The sequence below is a fragment of the Myxine glutinosa genome, chromosome 1 (genome assembly GCF_964187855.1).
Source record: "Myxine glutinosa chromosome 1, kmMyxGlut1.1, whole genome shotgun sequence".
Classification (NCBI taxonomy): Eukaryota; Metazoa; Chordata; class Myxini; order Myxiniformes; family Myxinidae; genus Myxine; species Myxine glutinosa.
This window is the reverse complement of record NC_136261.1, coordinates 109,035,589-109,053,697: the sequence shown is the minus strand read 5'-3', so window position 1 is coordinate 109,053,697 and position 18,109 is coordinate 109,035,589. Positions and strand designations below refer to the sequence as shown.

The window sequence follows — 18,109 nt, the reverse complement described above, 5'->3', positions numbered from 1 at the left end:
GGTCAGGGTGATTGTCCAAGGAATGGCGTCCACAGCTCGCTCCGGTCCCCGACTCGCCCCGCAGAGAAGATGGTAGGATGAAGAGGGTTGAGCAAATGGCGGCATTCCTCGGGTGTCGTTGACGTGGACCGGACACAATTACGGGGGGGGGGGGGGGGGTAGACGGTAAGCTGGGCTAGGCGGTCACTTCGTACGTGATTCGCATTTTTACGCATACGTAATAGAAGTACCGGCGCTATTTGGGCTCCCAATGCAGTTCAATGCCGAAGTACCTCTCCCACAAGTACTCCGCAATGCGCCACTTCCAATAGTCCTTCAAAGCCAATTCTCAACGAGACCTTTCACCGTCAAAGTTCCCCAGCGAGTTCTTTTCACAGGCAATTCTCAACGAGTCCTTTAGACAAAGTGCCTCTCCCAATTGTCCTCTCCGAGGGCTTTGTGCGCACGCTTATATCACCACGCCTTTACCACGCCCTATCAGGCCATGTCACCCGAACCCTGGTTGGTCGTTGGCTCTTACCGGCTCCGCCTTTGACGTCTGCTTGACGTGGCCACACCCCGACCTCGCGCTCCTCCCCCTTTTCAGGCCCACCTCGTGGCATTTGGCTGGTTTGAGCATCCCAATGCGAGGGGCATTAGCAAAAATGGGGCGCGGACTGGATTCTGCCCAATGAGGTAGATTTGGAGGGTGAGCCGCAAAATGAATGGGACCTAAGCTTATGATTTATTTTACACAACGCAGGTATCACTATTGGGAATGGCCTTATTCTACACATCTACTATGACATAACTAATGTTCTAAGGTGGCCTACGTGTTGCATGTGGACTAACTATGGGGGCAAAACCTGTAACCTTTATTGATCGTATACAGTCACGTGAAAAAATAAGTACACCCCATGTAAAGTTTTGACTTTTTCAACATATTTCAACATACAGCTATTTGATCTTCATTTCAACAATATTGACAGATAAAGGTGATATAATATAACAAATATCATGAAACATTTACATTTTGTAGTCCATTGTATAATTTAAATAAACATACGTAGTGTGTTCAAAAAGTATCCGACCTTTATTTTTCGTGCGTAAAAAAGAAGAAGCTAGGGAGGCGTTGATTGGTGCACGTATGTAGGCGATCCTAATGCGTACGCGTGAATTTTTTCCCACCTGCAGAAGCTGTCATTCGACGGCAGACCGCCGATGAGTGAGGACATGTAAGCGAGCGCTGTCGGATTTTCGTTTTTGACAAAATGGCGGAAAAACTTGAACAACGCTACTGCATCAAATTTTGTGTTTTTTGGCCTCGGGGATGTTGGATGCTTCCATTGTGATGACTGCAAATTGGTTTCTGGGTCGTACCCATAAACCCAGGACTCATCGCCAGTGATCACTGTGTTGAGGAAGCTGGGATCGCTGTTCACAGTCTCCAGCATGTCCTGTGCGATCTCCAAACGGAGTTGCTTCTGCTCAATCGTTAGCAGCTTTGGTACGAACTTCGCTGAGATTCTCCTGAAGCCCAAATCCTCCTTCATAATGGAATGAATGGTGTTGAATCTTGCGGATCGTTTCCACTTGGGAATCGCCAAGCTTTACACAAAATTTGATGCATTAGCGTTGTTCAAGTTTTTCCGTCATTTTGTCAAAAACGAAAATCCGACGGCGCTCACTTACATGTCCTCACTCATCGGCGGTCTGCCGTCGAATGACAGCTTCTGCAGGTGGGAAAAAATTCACGCGTGCGCATTAGGATTGCCTACATAAGTGCACCAATCAACGCCTCCCTAGCTTCTTTTTTTTTTACGCACGAAAAATAAAGGTCGGATACTTTTTGAACACAGTAGTAAATGCAAATTTCGCATGTGGAAAAAGTAAGTACACCCTTGGCTCGAAGAGGTGGTATTGCCCCCCTTTGGCAGAAACAACCTCAAGTAGGCGTTTCTTATAGCTGTCTACCAGTCTCTGACATCGACTGAGAGAAATTTTTGCCCACTCCTCCATGCAGAATTCTTTCAGCTGTGCGATGTTTGAGGGCTTTCTTGCATGCACAGCTCGTTTCAAATCCCCCAACAACATCTCGATGGGATTTAGATCCGGGCTTTGACTTGGCCATTCCAGAACCCTCCATTTCTTTCTTTTCAGCCATTCCTTGGTGGATTTACTGGTATGTTTAGGGTCATTGTCATGTTGCAATATCCATCTTCGGTTGAGCTTCAACTTCTCCGACAGATGGCCTCACATTATCCTCAAGCACCCTCTGGTACAATGAAGAATTCATACTTGATTCTATGATGGTGAGCTGCCCAGGCCCTGATGCAGCAAAGCTGCCCCAAACCATAATATTTCCACCACCATGCTTTCCACCACCATAATATTTCCACCATGTTGGTATCAGGTTCTTGTGGTGAAATGCTGTCTTTGGTTTTCGCCAAACATGTCTTCTGGTACTGTGGCCAAATAGTTCTACCTTTGAATCATCTGTCCAGAGCACATTGTTCCAGAAGTGCTGGTCTTTGCCTAGGTGTTCATTGGCAAACTTTAGTCTTGCCCTGATGTTCTTTCTGGACAGCAAAGGTTTCCTCCTGGCACACCTTCCATGCAGATCAAATTTGTGCAGCCTCTTTCTAATGGTAGACTCGTGCACTTTGACATCAACAGTGGCAAGAGCTACCTGTAGGTCCCGTGATGACATTCTGGGGTTCTTAGAGACCTCTTTCAGCATCTTGTGGTTTGCTCTCGGGCTGAACTTGCTGGGGCGGCCTGGCCTGAACAAGTTGGCAGTTGTTTGGAATCTTCTCCACTTGTAGATGATCTTCCGGACAGTCGAATGATTGATTTCAAATTGTTTGGAGATCTTTTTAAATCCCTTCCCAGACTCGTAGGCATCTATAACCTTCTTTCTGAAGGCCTCAGTGAGCTCTTTTGATTTAGGCATGGTGACGCCGCACACTTCAACAACAAAGAGCAAACCAAACTAAATGTCTGAGGTTTAAATACGACAGGTTCCTCCAAGATCCTTTCTAACGATGTTCTAATCATGTGCACCTGAGCTGGTGCACCTGATTCTAATTTTAGGTATTTGAAGTAGTGATAAATGTGGGGGTGTACTTACTTTTTCCACATGCGAAATTTGCATTTATGTTTATTTAAATTATACAATTGACTACAAAATGTAAATGTTTCATGATATTTGTTATATTATATCACCTTTATCTATCAATATTGTTGAAATGAAGATCAAATAGCTGTATGTTGAAATATGTTGAAAAAGTCAAAACTTTACATGGGGTGTACTTACTTTTTCACATGACTGTATGTACATTCTCAGAACCGCAACAATATATATATATATATACTTGGCAAAAAAAGAAACGCAAGTTGATAGGACGCATATTTTTAATGTGCATTGTTGTGCACAAATTATCAATGACAAAGATTTGTAATACCATTTTAAGCACGTGTATTTTCAACCACATTTCTTGAGCGTCATGCCTCACTGAACAACCACAATGGGGGTTGAATGGATTTTCAAACAATCATTTACTGTGGCGTCCAAGGCTAAATTGCATAAGAATGTTGATGTTCCTGTGGTAGTCTATGGTTCATGGAGGCTTGAACCGAATTCACTCAGCAGACGACAATGCCACGAGTTGTTAGGGTAGGGTTAGGGTAGGTTAGGGTAGGGTAGAGTAGGGTAGGGTTAGAGTAGTGTTAGGGTAGGGTTAGGGAGGGTTAGGGTAGTTGTTAGCGTTAGTTATTAGGGTTAGGGTTAGGGTTGTAGGGTTGGGGTTAGGGTTAAGGTTAGGTTTGTTGTTAGGGTTAGAGTTGTTAGGGTTAGGGTGGGGTTTGACATAAAAACTTGCGTTTCTTCTTTTGCCAAGTATATATATATCTATATATATATATATCACAAACATTCTGAAAGAGTAATAGTGTGGGTGACTTGAATGCATTAATATTGCACCTGTGAAATTGTTACATCGATACGTGGATTAGAAAAATGGCAGCTTGAAAAAGAAGGTTTGATTCTGGAACCTCAAATGAAATATTATATACTCATGTGTTGTAATGCATTGAGGTATGGAAGCCAATTAATCTTTGAAAATATTTACGATGTTTGATCAATAAGTTTGTGGCCTGGAGTTCTGATATTCGCGAAACCGATTTTTCTGCAGCACGCATGCAACAATGAATAATCACTTTCATTTTGTTTATCTACTTTTGCATTAGGCCACCGACTTACTGATCTATGGTCGTGTGCAATCCTCCAGAAACCCACGCCTTTTTGCCTGCAGACCTCCTATGTTGTTCAACCTACCACGGCTACTCATTTGTGCTTGCTCGCAGTTTCCTGTACGTTGGAATGTGAGTTTGGTGTGAGCGTTTCAGTGTAAATAATTTGCTGCATATCTTGCAGGAGAACACCAAATTGGTGATTTAACCATGATGCCACAGTCCAAGACACCGCGCTCAATATGGATTTGTGAAAGGCTTACATCAACACCCGCGATGATCATGAGGGTCGTTTTATACGTACTAGCAACGGTACCCGCCCTACGGAGAATTTGTGCCCTACGGGCGGGGCTTCAATTGGGAGGCCCAAATGAAAAGGCAAAATATCAGGCTTTCTCCCTGATAAGGCTTTTTTTATTTTAAACGATTTATATAAATATCCGTTAAATCATATCACACGCAAATCATCAAAATCTAAACTATTTGTACAATTTCAATAAAAGCCACATCACTGTTCATATCGGTAAATATTATTCCATTGTGTTTGGAAAAACTGGAAAATTGGGAAATTAGAAAAATTTTCCTAATTTGAAAAACAATACAGCCTGTTTTACTCCAGGGGTCCCAGGATTACCCACCCAAAATTTAGTTGCGATCGGTTCAGCCGTTTTTGCGGTTCCTGGGAACAGACAGACAGACATTTGGTGAATTATAGTAAGACGTACTCATCGGGGAACACACACTGCTGTCGATTCGAAAGATGACAAGTGCCTGCTGGCTACTCTGCATGTGATGTCCAACAAAGCACGTCACGTGGCACAACGGAGACCGTAGATATGGGAATGAACAAGGCAAGCAAAAAGAATGTTGAAACCATGCACCTGATGAGAGATGGTGCATTCAGGGCATTTCACGGTTGCCCATACGATGCCCTTAGCAGGCGTAATGTATCGCTCGGGTGGTGGGGACTCTGGGGTGCTGACTCTTCTGTCCTCCGGGGAACGAGGCCGGTCAGACCGCGATCTCAGCGCCGAGCCGTACATTTAGCCATTTAATTAACCTCGACAATCTGCGCACAACTTACAGTCCGATTAAGCCAATTTGTCTTGTCGCTGATTTAGAGTCTTCGAGTTTTATTGATTATCCTTGCTTAATGTCGCCTCCAGGATGAGCCTTTTTACACCGTCGCCGCTGCTCCCGCGAGATAATGAATTATTGCGCATTTGCAATCATGGAGCATGGACCTTAACCACTCGCTTTCCCCATCTGATCACCATGGCCTTCTCTCGCACAACTCACTCCCCATGGGTAATCCCTGAATGCCAAAATATTAGGGGAACCCAACAAGCCTCTCCCTGTTGCCCAGAGATGACTCGTGTCTCCTGCACCGTGTGCACACAGAATCTGTACCCAGAACGGGTGCGTATGTTATGCAGTACTGTTCCCATAGTAATGAAAGACAAAATCACACGACAACAAAAAACACAAGGGAGAATTGATTTGCAATACACGTCCCCTGCTGATCCCAATGAATGTTCTTGTTCCGAGCACTCAGCAATTGTGAGCCATACACAGTGGGACGAATTGTTTTAGGTAGGCAAAGCTGCAGATTAAGTTGCACTTTATGCAACTTATCATAATAAAGCCATGTACCAGGTTCAGAATAATATGTTAAAGGGTATGGGGGAAAAGCATGGAAAACTGACCCATGTATAATACGTGATATTTTCTAAGCCCAAAAAGGGCAACACCCAAAACACAATCCGTGAACTCTTAATTACGTTTAGACTGCTGAATCCCCACAGATCTTTGACGCCCCTTTAAATCCCCCATGACCCTTAAGACCACCAAGACCCCTGAAGCCCCAAAATACCCTTAAAGACCTAAAAGCTCCTGAAGACCCAAAAGCCCTGAAGACCCAAAAGACCCCTAAAACCCAAAACATCCCAAAGACACAAAATACCCTTAAAGGCCCATGGCATGCACGTTATTATATACATAGCTCAAGCTGGCACACCGTACCACGAGCGACCGTGATGATAAACATGACCAGAGAGTGTGGCAGTCGGTGGGACATGTGACGCGTACACATTTGCGGAGTGTGTCAAATGGTATACTTCATGGCATGCACGACGATTCTTTGTGTTCTTCAAGGTGTTTTGGGACTTCAGGATGTTTTGGGTCTGCAGCGTGTTTTAGGTATTCAGGGTGTTTTGGGTCTTTGGGGTGTTTTGTGTCTTCCGGTGTTTTGGGTCTTCGGGGTGTTTTGGGTCTTCTGGGTCATTTGGGTCTTCAGGGTATTTTGTATCCTCAGGGTCTTTAAGGGTGTTTTGGGTCTTTGTGGTCTTTTGAGTCTTCAGGGGCTTTTGGGTCTCTATGGTCTTTTGGGTCTTTAAGGGTATTTTGGGTCATTAGGGGTATTTTAGGTCTTCAGGGGTCTTGGTGGTCTTAAGTCCAAAAAGGGTATTGGGGGATTTAAAGGGTCGTCAAAGGTCTGAGGGGTCTCAGCAGTCTAAACGTAATTAAGAGTTCATGGATTGTGTTTTGGGTGTTAATTTAATCTGCAGAAGAAGAAGAAGACGTTTTGGTCTCATATGAACAAACATAACCATACTAGCGATACGTGTGCTCTATTATATTATAATCTATATACAATATAATGGAGCAAGTGTTTGTATGCATGTATGTATGTCCGCTCTTCACCCATTGGTTGGACAGCCGACTTGACTCTACCCACAAATGTAATCTGAAATACTTAACCGAAAGTACCGAGAGGACCCAAAATACCCAGAGGACCCAAAGGACTCATATACACCAAAAGACCCAATCGACCTAAAAGACCCCGAAGACCCAAAATATCCTGAAGACCTAAAACACCCCAAAGACTGAAAATATTCCAAAGACCCTTAACCCTGAAGACCCAAAAGACCCTGAAGCCATGTAAAGACCCCAAAGACCCAAGAGAACCAAAAGACCCTGAAGACCCTTAAAGACCCCGAGGAACAAAAATACCCTGAAGATCCAAAAGACCCTTAAATACCCCATAGACCCAGAGGACCCAAAAGACCCTCAATAACCAAAATACTCCAAAGACCCTTAAATATCCAAAATACCCAAAATACCCTGAAGACCCAAAAGACCCCGAAGACCCTTAAAGACTCCAAACATCCAGATGACCCAAAATATCCTGAAGACCCAAAATACTCCAACAACCCTTAAAGACCCAACATACCCCAAAGACCCCAAAGACCCTGAAGACCCAAGAGAAACCAAAAGACCCTGAAGACCCAAAATACTCCAAAGACCCTTAAAGACCCCAAAGACCAAAAAGACCCCAAAGACTGAAAATACCCCAAAGAGTGAAAAGACCCCAAAGACCCAAAAGACCCCACGGATCCTCAAAGTCCCAAAAAACTCCAAAGAATAAAAAACCCCAAAGATTGAAAAGGCCCCAAAGACTGAAAAGACCAGGAAGACCCAAAAGACCATCAATACTCAAAAGACTGAAAAGACCCAAAAGACCCTTAAAGGCAAACCCAAATGCAATTTTTTTTTTCCAAACCATTGGCAATCATTAATCAAGGCCTAATTTGAAGGGAAAAATTTTTTTATTTGCCAATCACAAAGTGCCGAAAAATCCCTGGACTGTCGATTTTCGAGATTGGTAGTGACGTCACATTGTGAACTCACCGTGATCCTGCCGGCGACGGTACACAGATAAACGGTGCATTGCGAGCTCGGATTCCGATACTGATTGGAGATGATGAAGGGGGGTGGCGAGGCATGTGGGGTGGTCGTGGGGTATTGCTAGCTTGGGTGACGGTTGACAGGGGATTGTGGGGGGGAGGTGGAGTGGGGTGAGGGGTGTGGGGGCAGTCATGGTATTGTTAGCTAGGGTGACGGTTGAAGTGGGATTGTGGGGGGAAGGTGGAGTGGCGTTATTATGGGTATTGTTAGCTAGGATGATAGTTGATGGGGGGGGTGTGAGGGGTGGTGGAGAGGGGTGTGAGGGCAGTCATGGTATTGTTAGCTAGGGTGACGGTTCAAGGGGGATTGTGGTGGGAAGGTGGAGTGGCGTAGTTATGGGTATTGTTAGCTAGTGTGATGGTTGATGGGGGATTGTGAGGGGATTGTGGAGTGGGTTGAGGGGTATAGGGTGGTCATGGGTATTGTTAGCTGGGGTGTAGGTTGAAGGTGGATTGTGAGGGGATGGTGGAATGCGGTGAGGGGTGTGGGGCGGTCATGTTATTGCTAGCTAGGGTGACGGTTGAAGGGAGATTGTGGGGGGAAGTGGAGTGGGGGGGGGGGGGTGTTGGGTTGTTATGGGTATTGTTAGGTAGGGTGATGCTTGATAGGGGATGGTCGAGGGGAGGGGAAAGAGGGGAGTGTGGGGGTGGTTGTGGGTATTAGCATCGAGGTGGTGGGGTGACGTTAGCTAGGGTGATGTTTGATGTGTTTTTTTTCTCGAAAATTGAGATGCCTCAAAAACAAAGGACACCTACATTGAACAGAAATCAGCAAGAGCAATATTACCAAAGGAAATCAACAAGAAATCCAAATCAAATAAGTTGTGTGAACAGAAAATATCCAATGGCAGAAAAATGTGTTGCACGCTTGAAACAAGATCGCCCGTAGGCCGGATACTCTAGTAGTCTATATATAATGGAGCAAGTGTTTGTGTGTATGTATGTATGTATGTATGTATGCCCGCTCTTCACCCATTGGTTGGACAGCGGACCTGACTCCACCCACAAGTGTATCCTGAAATACTGAACCCAAAGTACCCAGAGCCACCAAAAAGACCCTCTCCCCCTCCCCCCCCAACCCCCCACCCCCCTCAACACCTCGAGGACATACAAGACCGAGAAGACTCAGAGGACCCAAAAGACCCAGAGGAAACCCTAAATACCCCAAGGACTCTAAATACCCCAAGGCTCCAAAGGACCCAGATGAACCAAGAGACTGAAAAGACCCAATGGACCCAAAAGACCCAAAATACCCCGAAGATCCAAAATATCCTGAAGAACTAAAAGACCCCAAAGACTGAAAATATTCCAAAGACCCTTAACAACGCCGAAGACCCAAAATACCCCGAAGACCCTAAAAGACCCCAAAGACCCTTAAATACCCCAAAAACCCAAGAGATCCAAAAGACCTTGAAGGCTCAAAAGACCCAGAGGATCCAAATGACCCAGAGGACCCAAAATACTCCGAAGACCTAAAAGACTGAAAAGACCCAATGGACCCCAAAGACCCTAAATACCCCGAAGACCCTGAAGACTCAAAATACCTCAAAGATCCTTAAATACCCAAAAGACGCGAACCCAAAATACCCTGAAGACACAAAAGATTCCGAAGACCTAAAATACCCAGAAAACCCAAAAGACCATGAAGACTCGAAATACTGCAAAAACCCAAAAGACCCCGAAGACCCAAAATACACCGAAGACCCCAAAGACCCAAGATAACCAAAAGACCCCAAATATCCTTAAAGACCACAAGGACTCAGAAGACCCAAAAGACACCAAAGACCCAAAATACTCCAAAGACCCCAAAGACACTGAGGACCCAAAAAGTTGAAAAGACCCAATGGACCCCAAATACCCCAAATACCTTAAAGACCCCAAAGACCAAAAAGACCCCAAAGACTGAAAAGATCACAAAGACCTCAAATATCCTTAAAGTCCCCCAAAAAACTCCAAAGAATGAAAAGACCCCAAAAACCGAAAATACCCCAAAGATGGAAAAGACCCTCAAAACCAAAAAGACCCTTAAAGGGGAACGCAGTTATTTTTCCAAAAAACCATTGGCAATAAATTAATCACGGTCTAATTTGAAGGAATTATTTTTTTATTTGCCAATAATAAAGTGCCGAAAAAAACCCGAGACTCGATTTTCGAGATTGCCAGTGACGTCATTGTGAACTCACCGTGATCCTGCCGGCGACGGTACATAGAGAAACGGCGCATTGCGAGCTCGGATTCCGATACTGATTGGGGATGAAGTGGAGGGGGGGCATGTGGGGTGGTCGTGGGGTATTGTTAGCTAGGGTGACGGTTGATAGGGGAATGTGAGGGGTGGTGGAAGGGGGGTGAGGAGTGTGGGGTGGTCATGGGTATTGTTAGCTTGGGTAACGGTTGAAGGTGGATTGTGGGGGTAAGGGGTGTGGGGCGGTCATCTAGGGTGACGGTTGAAGTGGGATTATGGGGGTAAGGGATGTGGGGCGGTCATGGGTATTGTTAGCTTGGGTGACGCTTGACAGGGGATGGTGAAGGGGAGGGGAAAGAGGGGGATGTGGGGGTAAGGGGTGTGGGGCAGTCATGGGTATTGTTAGCTAGGGTGACGGTTGACAAGGGATTGGGATGAGATGGTGAAGGGAAGGGGAAAGAGGGGGGTGTGGGTTGGTTGTGGGTATTGTTAGCTCGGGGACATTTTTTTTCTGGAAAATTGAGATGCCTCAAAAATCAAGGACACCTAAGTTGAACATAAATCATCAAGAGCCATATTAGCAAAGGAAATCATCAAGAAATCCAAGTCAAAGTAATTGTGTCAGCAGAAAATATCAGATGGCAGAAAAATGTTTTGCACGCTTGGAAGAAGATCGCCCGTCGGCCGGGTATTCTGCCAGTCATAATAAAGCCATGTACCAAGTTTCAGTTCAATTTGTTAAAGGGTATGGGGAAATGTCTGGAAAACTGACCTTTGTATTTATGATATTTTCTAAGTCAAAAAGGGACACACAACTCTGGGAAAAATTGGGGAAAAGCCCCGAAAATCAAACTTGTTTTGTATCTCATCATAATAAAGCCATGTACCAAGTTTCCGTTGAATACATTAAAGGGTATGGGAAAAAGGCCTGGAAAAGGACAGGTGGGACGGACAGACAGACGGAAAGCAAGCCGAGAATCCCCCTCCGGTGAAACCGGTCTGGCACTAATAATTACGCTCGAGAATCGCGACGTGCTCAATCTATCATCTCTGCGTGATGTGTCACAGCTCGAAGAATCCAGATGAAATTATTCGGAAAAATGATGAACCTCAACTTTGAAACGACCAACTGTCGCGTCGAAATCGGCTCAAAAGTAAAAAGGACAAATAAGAAGCGTGGCGTCCCGAATACATCCCTGTGATTGATGTGCAGGAAAGAGCAGGGCGATGATGATGACATCGACAATGGGTTGGAATCCGAGAGCTTTCTGATGCGCCCAACGCAGCTTCCAATGCTCTCCACTTGCCGGGTAAGTGATTACGAGTCATGAGGTCTACGGTGTAAAATATGACAATGCCAGGCGTCCCGAGATGGCCATTTGGCGCCATTAAACGCGTTGCACGACGTGAGCCCTGGAGCGTGAAAACATGAGCGTCCGGAGGACATCGACACGTTGGCTCCATGATCGCAGCCTCGCATTGATTGAGTGCGGCCGCCGACACGTCTCTTAATTAGTACGCACCCCGAGTCTGCAGCTCCGACGGATTGCACTCGCATTCGCCAGATTATCGGGACGAAAGTTGTCGTGGATGCTGGGTTTGCGAAACGGGTTCAGCTCCGCAGGGTAACCATGGTGATGTAATCAGCTGCACGGGCGGGTAATCTTCTCGTGAGTTCCCTCCGGGCTTGTACTGTATTTGAGGGTCACGGACTCACAACCCTTTGAGTTCTGAACCCGTGCGTGTAACTTACCTCCTGCATATAATCGATCGTGCAAGTGCCACGCACGAGCGCACGGATGACGCGCAGGGTTATGGAGCGACGCCATTATGACGTCACGGCATCGCTTGTTCGTGCGCGTGATGCGATGTGTGCATAAAGAACAACAATACCTTTGAACACCACAACGCAGGACAACATTTGAACGTCAAAACGTTTGTTATTATATACATAGCTCAAGCTGGCACACCGTACCACGAGCGACCGTGATGATAAACATGACCAGAGAGTGTGGCAGTCGGTGGGACACGTGACGCGTAGACATTTGCGGAGTGTGACAAATGGTATACTTCATGGCATGCACGACGATTCTTGTGCTCTTAATACTTTATAACCAGCAAAGGTTTATAACCAAACTTTATAACTCCTTGCGTTCCCACTCCCGAGTCACACCCGTGCGGAGAGTGTGGACCAGCGGCAAAAACAAATAAATAAATAAAGGTCCGACACTGCAACATAAATGGCAACTCTGGGTCTTCACGAAGATCGCTTTCACCTGCAGTGCTACATACAATGCTGTGTGTGTGTGTGTGTGTGTGTGTGTGTGTGTGTGTGTGTTTGTGTGTGTGTGCGTGTGTGTGTGTGTGTGTGTGTATGTATGTGTGCTCAGTGAGTGACGCAACTCCATCATGCGTCTTGTCATTACTGTTTCATGAACTCTTGATTTTTCTCTTTCTACGATGTTACGTTAAAACTGAGGTCATAGAAGTAAATGAAAGGTACACAAAACAAGGAAAAACATGGGAAAAGATGCATATCGGTTACAGCTCCAAGTACCAACTTGTGCAGATGCAACAAATCACGTGATCTTCTTGAACTTCCTTTTAAAAACCTCAAGCGCGAGGAAAAACTGGGCAAGAAGAGACGTGAGAAATGGGGGGTCGGGGTGAGTAAATGGTGTGTTCTTGTAGATAGAGGTCTTTCCCGTGCATCCTCGGCATTCACAGCCTTTCCTGAGCCCCCACTCCCTTCCAATAATCCAGAATCTCCAATATGTCTTCATTCTTGGCTAGTCGTACTTTACGCTTGAGCGCACGACCCGCAGTCACGGGCTCTTCGTCCGCACCCGGCGTGGTGACCGATTGCCTTCCCGGTCTGAATCGATCCAGCACGCGCCTAATGGTCCCACGCCGCCGACCCGCGGCATCAGGACCCGTGTCGGGGCTCGACCGAGTCGGGGTCGTCGGAGGTGAAACCGTACACGCGGATCGTCGTCCGTGCTCGCCCTCGAGAGCCGCCGCGCTCGGGGTCGGCTCGTACGCACGGCACGCGAGAGACCGCGCGTACGGGGTGCTCGGATGCGCGTGCCGTAAGGTGCACGCGCTGCCGTGTCCGCGAGGGGCACGCGGCGACGGGTGATCGTCCGCGTGCGTGGCACGACCCTTTGGAGGACCCGGCGTCAGTCGTGACTGTCCCGGTGGTAGACCGGGCGCTTCCGCTTTGAGCGCATCGATGCAACTGTTTATGATCAGGTTGACCCGATCGACCTCCTTGGCGATGGTGGAGATCTCGCTGGTGGAGTCGCTGCGCCGCGCACCGACCGCCTCGGTTTCATGAGTCCTTGCCTCGCTCCGCAACTCCAGATACTCACCGCCCGTGCCATCCTGCGGGGGTGCAACACTTTCGCACCGACCGCTATTCGGATCGATCACCCAGCCAGGAAGACGAACCACGCCTTGCGGGCCGCCGTTGTCTTGTCCCATTTTATCGAGCGCGGCCTTGCATCCCTCGGCCTCCCTTCGCAGCACTTTGCGTCGTTGGTGTCGCATTGAGCACACCAGAGCACCGAGCAGCACTCCGAGCGCCAGGGAGCATCCGAGCGCCGTCACCATGACGTGGTGCGTCCCGGACTTGCCGGAGGGCGGCCTGACGGGCACCGCAGAGTCCCTACGTGTGTTGCCCTTTGACCCCGTGAATATGGTCAGACACGTGTGGTTGACGCGCCGAGCGTGAGAGATGGAGACGATGCAGTACATGTAGTGCGAGTACGGAGAGTTACTGTCGGTATGGAGAGAGAGCTTTACGACCTCCTCACTAAGTCTCAAACTTCTCACGTCAGTGTAATGGCTGCGGCTGTAACGCGTCAGCACAAACCTCTTGTTGAACAGCTTTGGTATTTGAACCCGTAGCACAGCCCAAGTGTCCGTTTGCTGCAACAGTTGCAACAGAGGGCGTTCTATGTCCTTGGCTGGGACTGCGGCGGGCACGGACATCCTGGATCGCACGGTCTCGTCCGCGGCACCAGTCGAGTCCTCCGGATCAAAGGAGCATCCCTCGCACGGCCCGAGCGTCGCTGCGACCCGTGCTGGGCTCGGCGAGACCGCTGCGTTCGGCGACGTGGATGCCGCCTCCGTAGCGTCGAGGTGCGGACACGACCCGAGCAGCAGTTCGTAGGCGCTGCGTGGGAAGCGAAGCCGCGACACGAGCAGAAACGTCCCGCGGAGGTCACGCGGACTCGCGCAGCGGACGCGCCCCGAGCCCCGCAAGGTGCCGTTGAAGTGGCGGATCCAGACGAGCAAGGGGAGCAGATCGCAGGCGCACAGGTAAGGATTCCGGGACAGGTCTAGCGTGTCGAGCGCCGCCATTTGAGCAAACGCCTCTCGTTTCGGAGATCGCATGCGGTTGAAGGAAAGATCCAGGTAGTGGAGTAAAGGTGTGACGGTGAAGGCGAGCGGCGAGACCCGTTCTATTTGGTTTCCCTGCAGGTAAAGCTCCTGGAGTCCAAGCAGTCCTGCAAACGTGCGCGTGCTGATGACCCGCAGGTGGTTGTACCCGAGGCGCAGGACGCTCAGCTTGCTCTGCGACGCGAACGTTCCATCCTGCACATCCGCGATCTCGTTCCGACTCACGTCCAGGTAAATGAGGTTGGTAAAGCGATCCATGTCTGCGTGCGAGATCCCTGTTATGCGGTTGCGGCTGAGCCTCAGATCCACCACGGACGCGTTGAGTCCGGCCGGCACGCGCTGAAAAGGCGGCAAGTTCTCGCTGCAGATGGCGCGGATAGCAGGCTTACTGTCGAGCACCCAGCAGTCGCAAGTCCCGTGGCTCAGCAAGCGGGACAGGAGGAAGAGCATGAAGCGCCAGACACCGCCCCCGCGGACGCGCATCGCGCCATTCAGCCCAGGGCGCTACCCGGCAGCCAGGCGCGGCCCTGACCCCATGTGGAGGGAAAGGTCTGACGAGAACAGCTGTGGAACACGAAGCTGCGGAGGACGATGTTGAGGTGAGAGAGATCGGGTTAGTCTCCGGACCGGTCTTGGAAGTTGCGTCTACAGAGAGAGAGCGTGACACTCCTGCGGGGTCGACGCGGACTGTTCGGACAAGTCGGGACCCTGAGAAAAACGACTCAAGCGAATCGAATGAAAGGTTCAAACACCATTTGACACTCGGTGTCACTCTACATGGTCTACTCGCAGCTTTCCAAGACCTGTTATATCTGCCCAGGGTGGGAAGGATCGAGGAGATGGCGCCAGTTAACTGCAAGTCCCGGATCACGTTTCGCGGAGTATCTTGGCAACGCAGGTGGCCGGATCGAAGGTACGACTCGGACGAGGTGCATGTACCTGAGCAATGTGCCGCCGCCTCTCCCTCTCCCTCTGCTTCCTCGATCCGGGGACTGGGCCCGCCCATGGACTGTGGGAGGGAGAGGAGCGAGGAGTTGAGGGGAGGGTGAAGAGGAGGCACCGACAGCCTGAACGACGATTTAACGAGCGCAATGCGCCAGCGATGCGAACGAGCGCTACCCAGGACCCGTTTGTCGTCGGGTCGTCGGTACAACCAGCATGGTCAAAGCGGTACCCGAGGTACACCAAAGCACCCAATCCGTCATGGACCTCGGATTGATAACTGCTCGGGTAGGGGCATTTTGGAATCCACCGCAGTCGCGCATGACCTGGCAATAAAGGAATATTATTCGCAAAGTATAATGTGTAATAAATGTGTCCTATAGGGGGATTAAATGAGGCGTGTTTCTTCACGCTCCTGGGAGAGACGAGAACTATTTAGCTGAAGCCAAAGTCGCGTCGACTCCACGTTTTTGTCATGCAGCAGCCGCTGAACTATTGCGAGAATTATTCTCCTTCATAATCCACTTGTCACAATTAAGCGATGTTACTTCAAACGTGAAATACAAAACCTCGGTGCACATTTATCTGTCGATCTTGGGCAGGTTTCGCTTCCTTTTAACCGTAGACCCGTCACAACATTTTATCCTCTACAGTCTACACCAAACCGTATTATCTTTATTCTTTCATAACCACCTCCTTTTTGTTCTTGCAATCTCTACCCTCCCTTGGATCTGTCCCTCCCGGGTTTCTACACTTCAGGGCACACACGGTCTGCCAGTAATTCCCTATCCTTGTTAAACTTCCAAAATCCAAACTCACTGCTCTCCTCCACTCATTTATTCATATTCTCTCTTGCCTGTCGAACCAACTCCCCCAGTCTCATAAATATATATACACTAGCAGAAGTACCCGGCGTTGCCGGGCAGTGGGGAGGAGGGGAACGGGGAGGGGAGGGGTAGGGAGGGGAGGGGGGAGGAGGGGAGGAGAGGAGAGGGGGAGGGGAGGGGGGAAGGTTAGGGGAGGAGTTGGGGGAAGGGGAGGGGAGGGGGAGTAAGGGGATGGGGGAGGAAGGGGAGGGGAGGGGGGAAGGGGAGGGGAGGAGTTGGGGGAAGGGGTGGGGAGGGGAGGGGGGAGGAAGGGGAGGGGAGGGGGGGCAGGGGAGCAGTCAGAAGTGGAGGCTTTTTTATGGAGAATTTATATCTTAAAGGGGAGGGGAGGAGAGGGGGTGGGGAGGAGGGAAGGAGGGGGGAAGGGTGGGGAGAGGGGGAAGGGGAGCAGTCAGAAGTGGCAGCTCTTTTACAGAGAATTTATATCTTAAAGGAGAGGGGAGGGGTAAGGGGAGGGGAGGGTGGAAGGGGAGGGGCAGGGGGAGGGGCGGGGAGAGGAGGGGAGGTGGGGAAGGGGAGGGGGGAAGGAGGGGGATGGGTGTGGAGAGGGGGGGAGGGGGAAGGGGAGGGTAGGGGGAGGCAGGAGAGGAAGGGGAGTGGCTCACGTTTCTGAGTGAATGTGGCTCACGTTTCTGAGTGAATGTGGCTCACGTTTCTGAGTTAAGTGGATGCCGATCAGGAAGAAGAAGATTCCATACTAACAAATCCGTACACTTCCGGAATTGTTTGATTTATTTGTATTCAAATGTCTGGTAATTGTTTTGAATTTATTTATGTGAATGTGCACTTGTATATAACTGTCATTCATTTTAAAAGGCTTCGGGACTATCGAGCGTTTTTTTTGTTTTTTTTTAACTCCAAAAAAACGAACTTTTTTTTTCAATTTTTTTTTTGCCTAAAACACTCCTAGGCACTCACTGATGAACCTCTGAAAGTTTGATGAAGATCCGTTCAGCCATCTCTGAATACAACGCGGACACACACACACAGACAACTCACGTTTATATACAGTCACGTGAAAAAGTAAGTACACCCCATGTAATGTTTTGACTTTTTCAACATATTTCAACATGCAGCTATTTGATTTTCATTTCAACAATATTGATAGATAAAGGTGATATAATATAACAAATATCATGAAACATTTACATTTTTTAGTCCGTTGTATTATTTAAATAAACATAAATGCAAATTTCGCATGTGGAGAAAGTAAGTACAACCTTGGCTCTAATAGGTGGTATTGTCCCCTTTGGCAGAAACAGCCTCAAGTAGGCGTTTCTTATAGCTGTCTACCAGTCTCTGACATCGACTGGGAGAAATTTTTGCCCACTCCTCCATGCAGAATTATTTCAGCTGTGCGATGTTTGAGGGGTTTCTTGCATGCACAGCTCGTTTCAAATCCCCCAACAACATCTCGATGGGATTTAGATCCGGGCTTTGACTTGGCCATTCCAGAACCCTCCATTTCTTTCTTTTCAGCCATTCCTTGGTGGATTTACTGGTATGTTTAGGGTCATTGTCATGTTGCAAGGTCCACCTTCGGTTGAGCTTCAACTTTCCGACAGATGGCCTCACATTATCCTCAAGCACCCTCTGGTACAATGAAGAATTCATAGTGGATTCTATGATGGTGAGCTGCCCAGGCCCTGATGCAGCAAAGCTGCCCCAAACCATAATATTTCCACCATGTTGGTATCAGGTTCTTGTGGTGAAATGCT

The 18,109-nt window shown here is 48.4% G+C and overlaps 1 protein-coding gene across 1 annotated transcript; it reads right to left on the bottom strand.

Annotated features, from left to right (window-relative positions):
- Positions 1 to 12,131: 12,131 nt before the first annotated feature.
- Positions 12,132 to 15,733, bottom strand: LOC137427399 (protein phosphatase 1 regulatory subunit 29-like). Its single transcript, XM_068116868.2, has one exon. It carries the CDS (start codon positions 15,043 to 15,045, stop codon positions 12,880 to 12,882), a length of 2,166 nt encoding a protein of 721 aa, XP_067972969.1. The 5' UTR covers positions 15,046 to 15,733; the 3' UTR covers positions 12,132 to 12,879.
- Between the last annotated feature and the right edge of the window lie 2,376 nt (positions 15,734 to 18,109).

What these genes read in the sequence shown, in the direction of transcription:
- LOC137427399 (XM_068116868.2), bottom strand. Translation starts at nt 15,045, where the DNA reads ATGCGCGTCCGCGGGGGCGGTGTCTGGCGCTTCATGCTCTTCCTCCTG.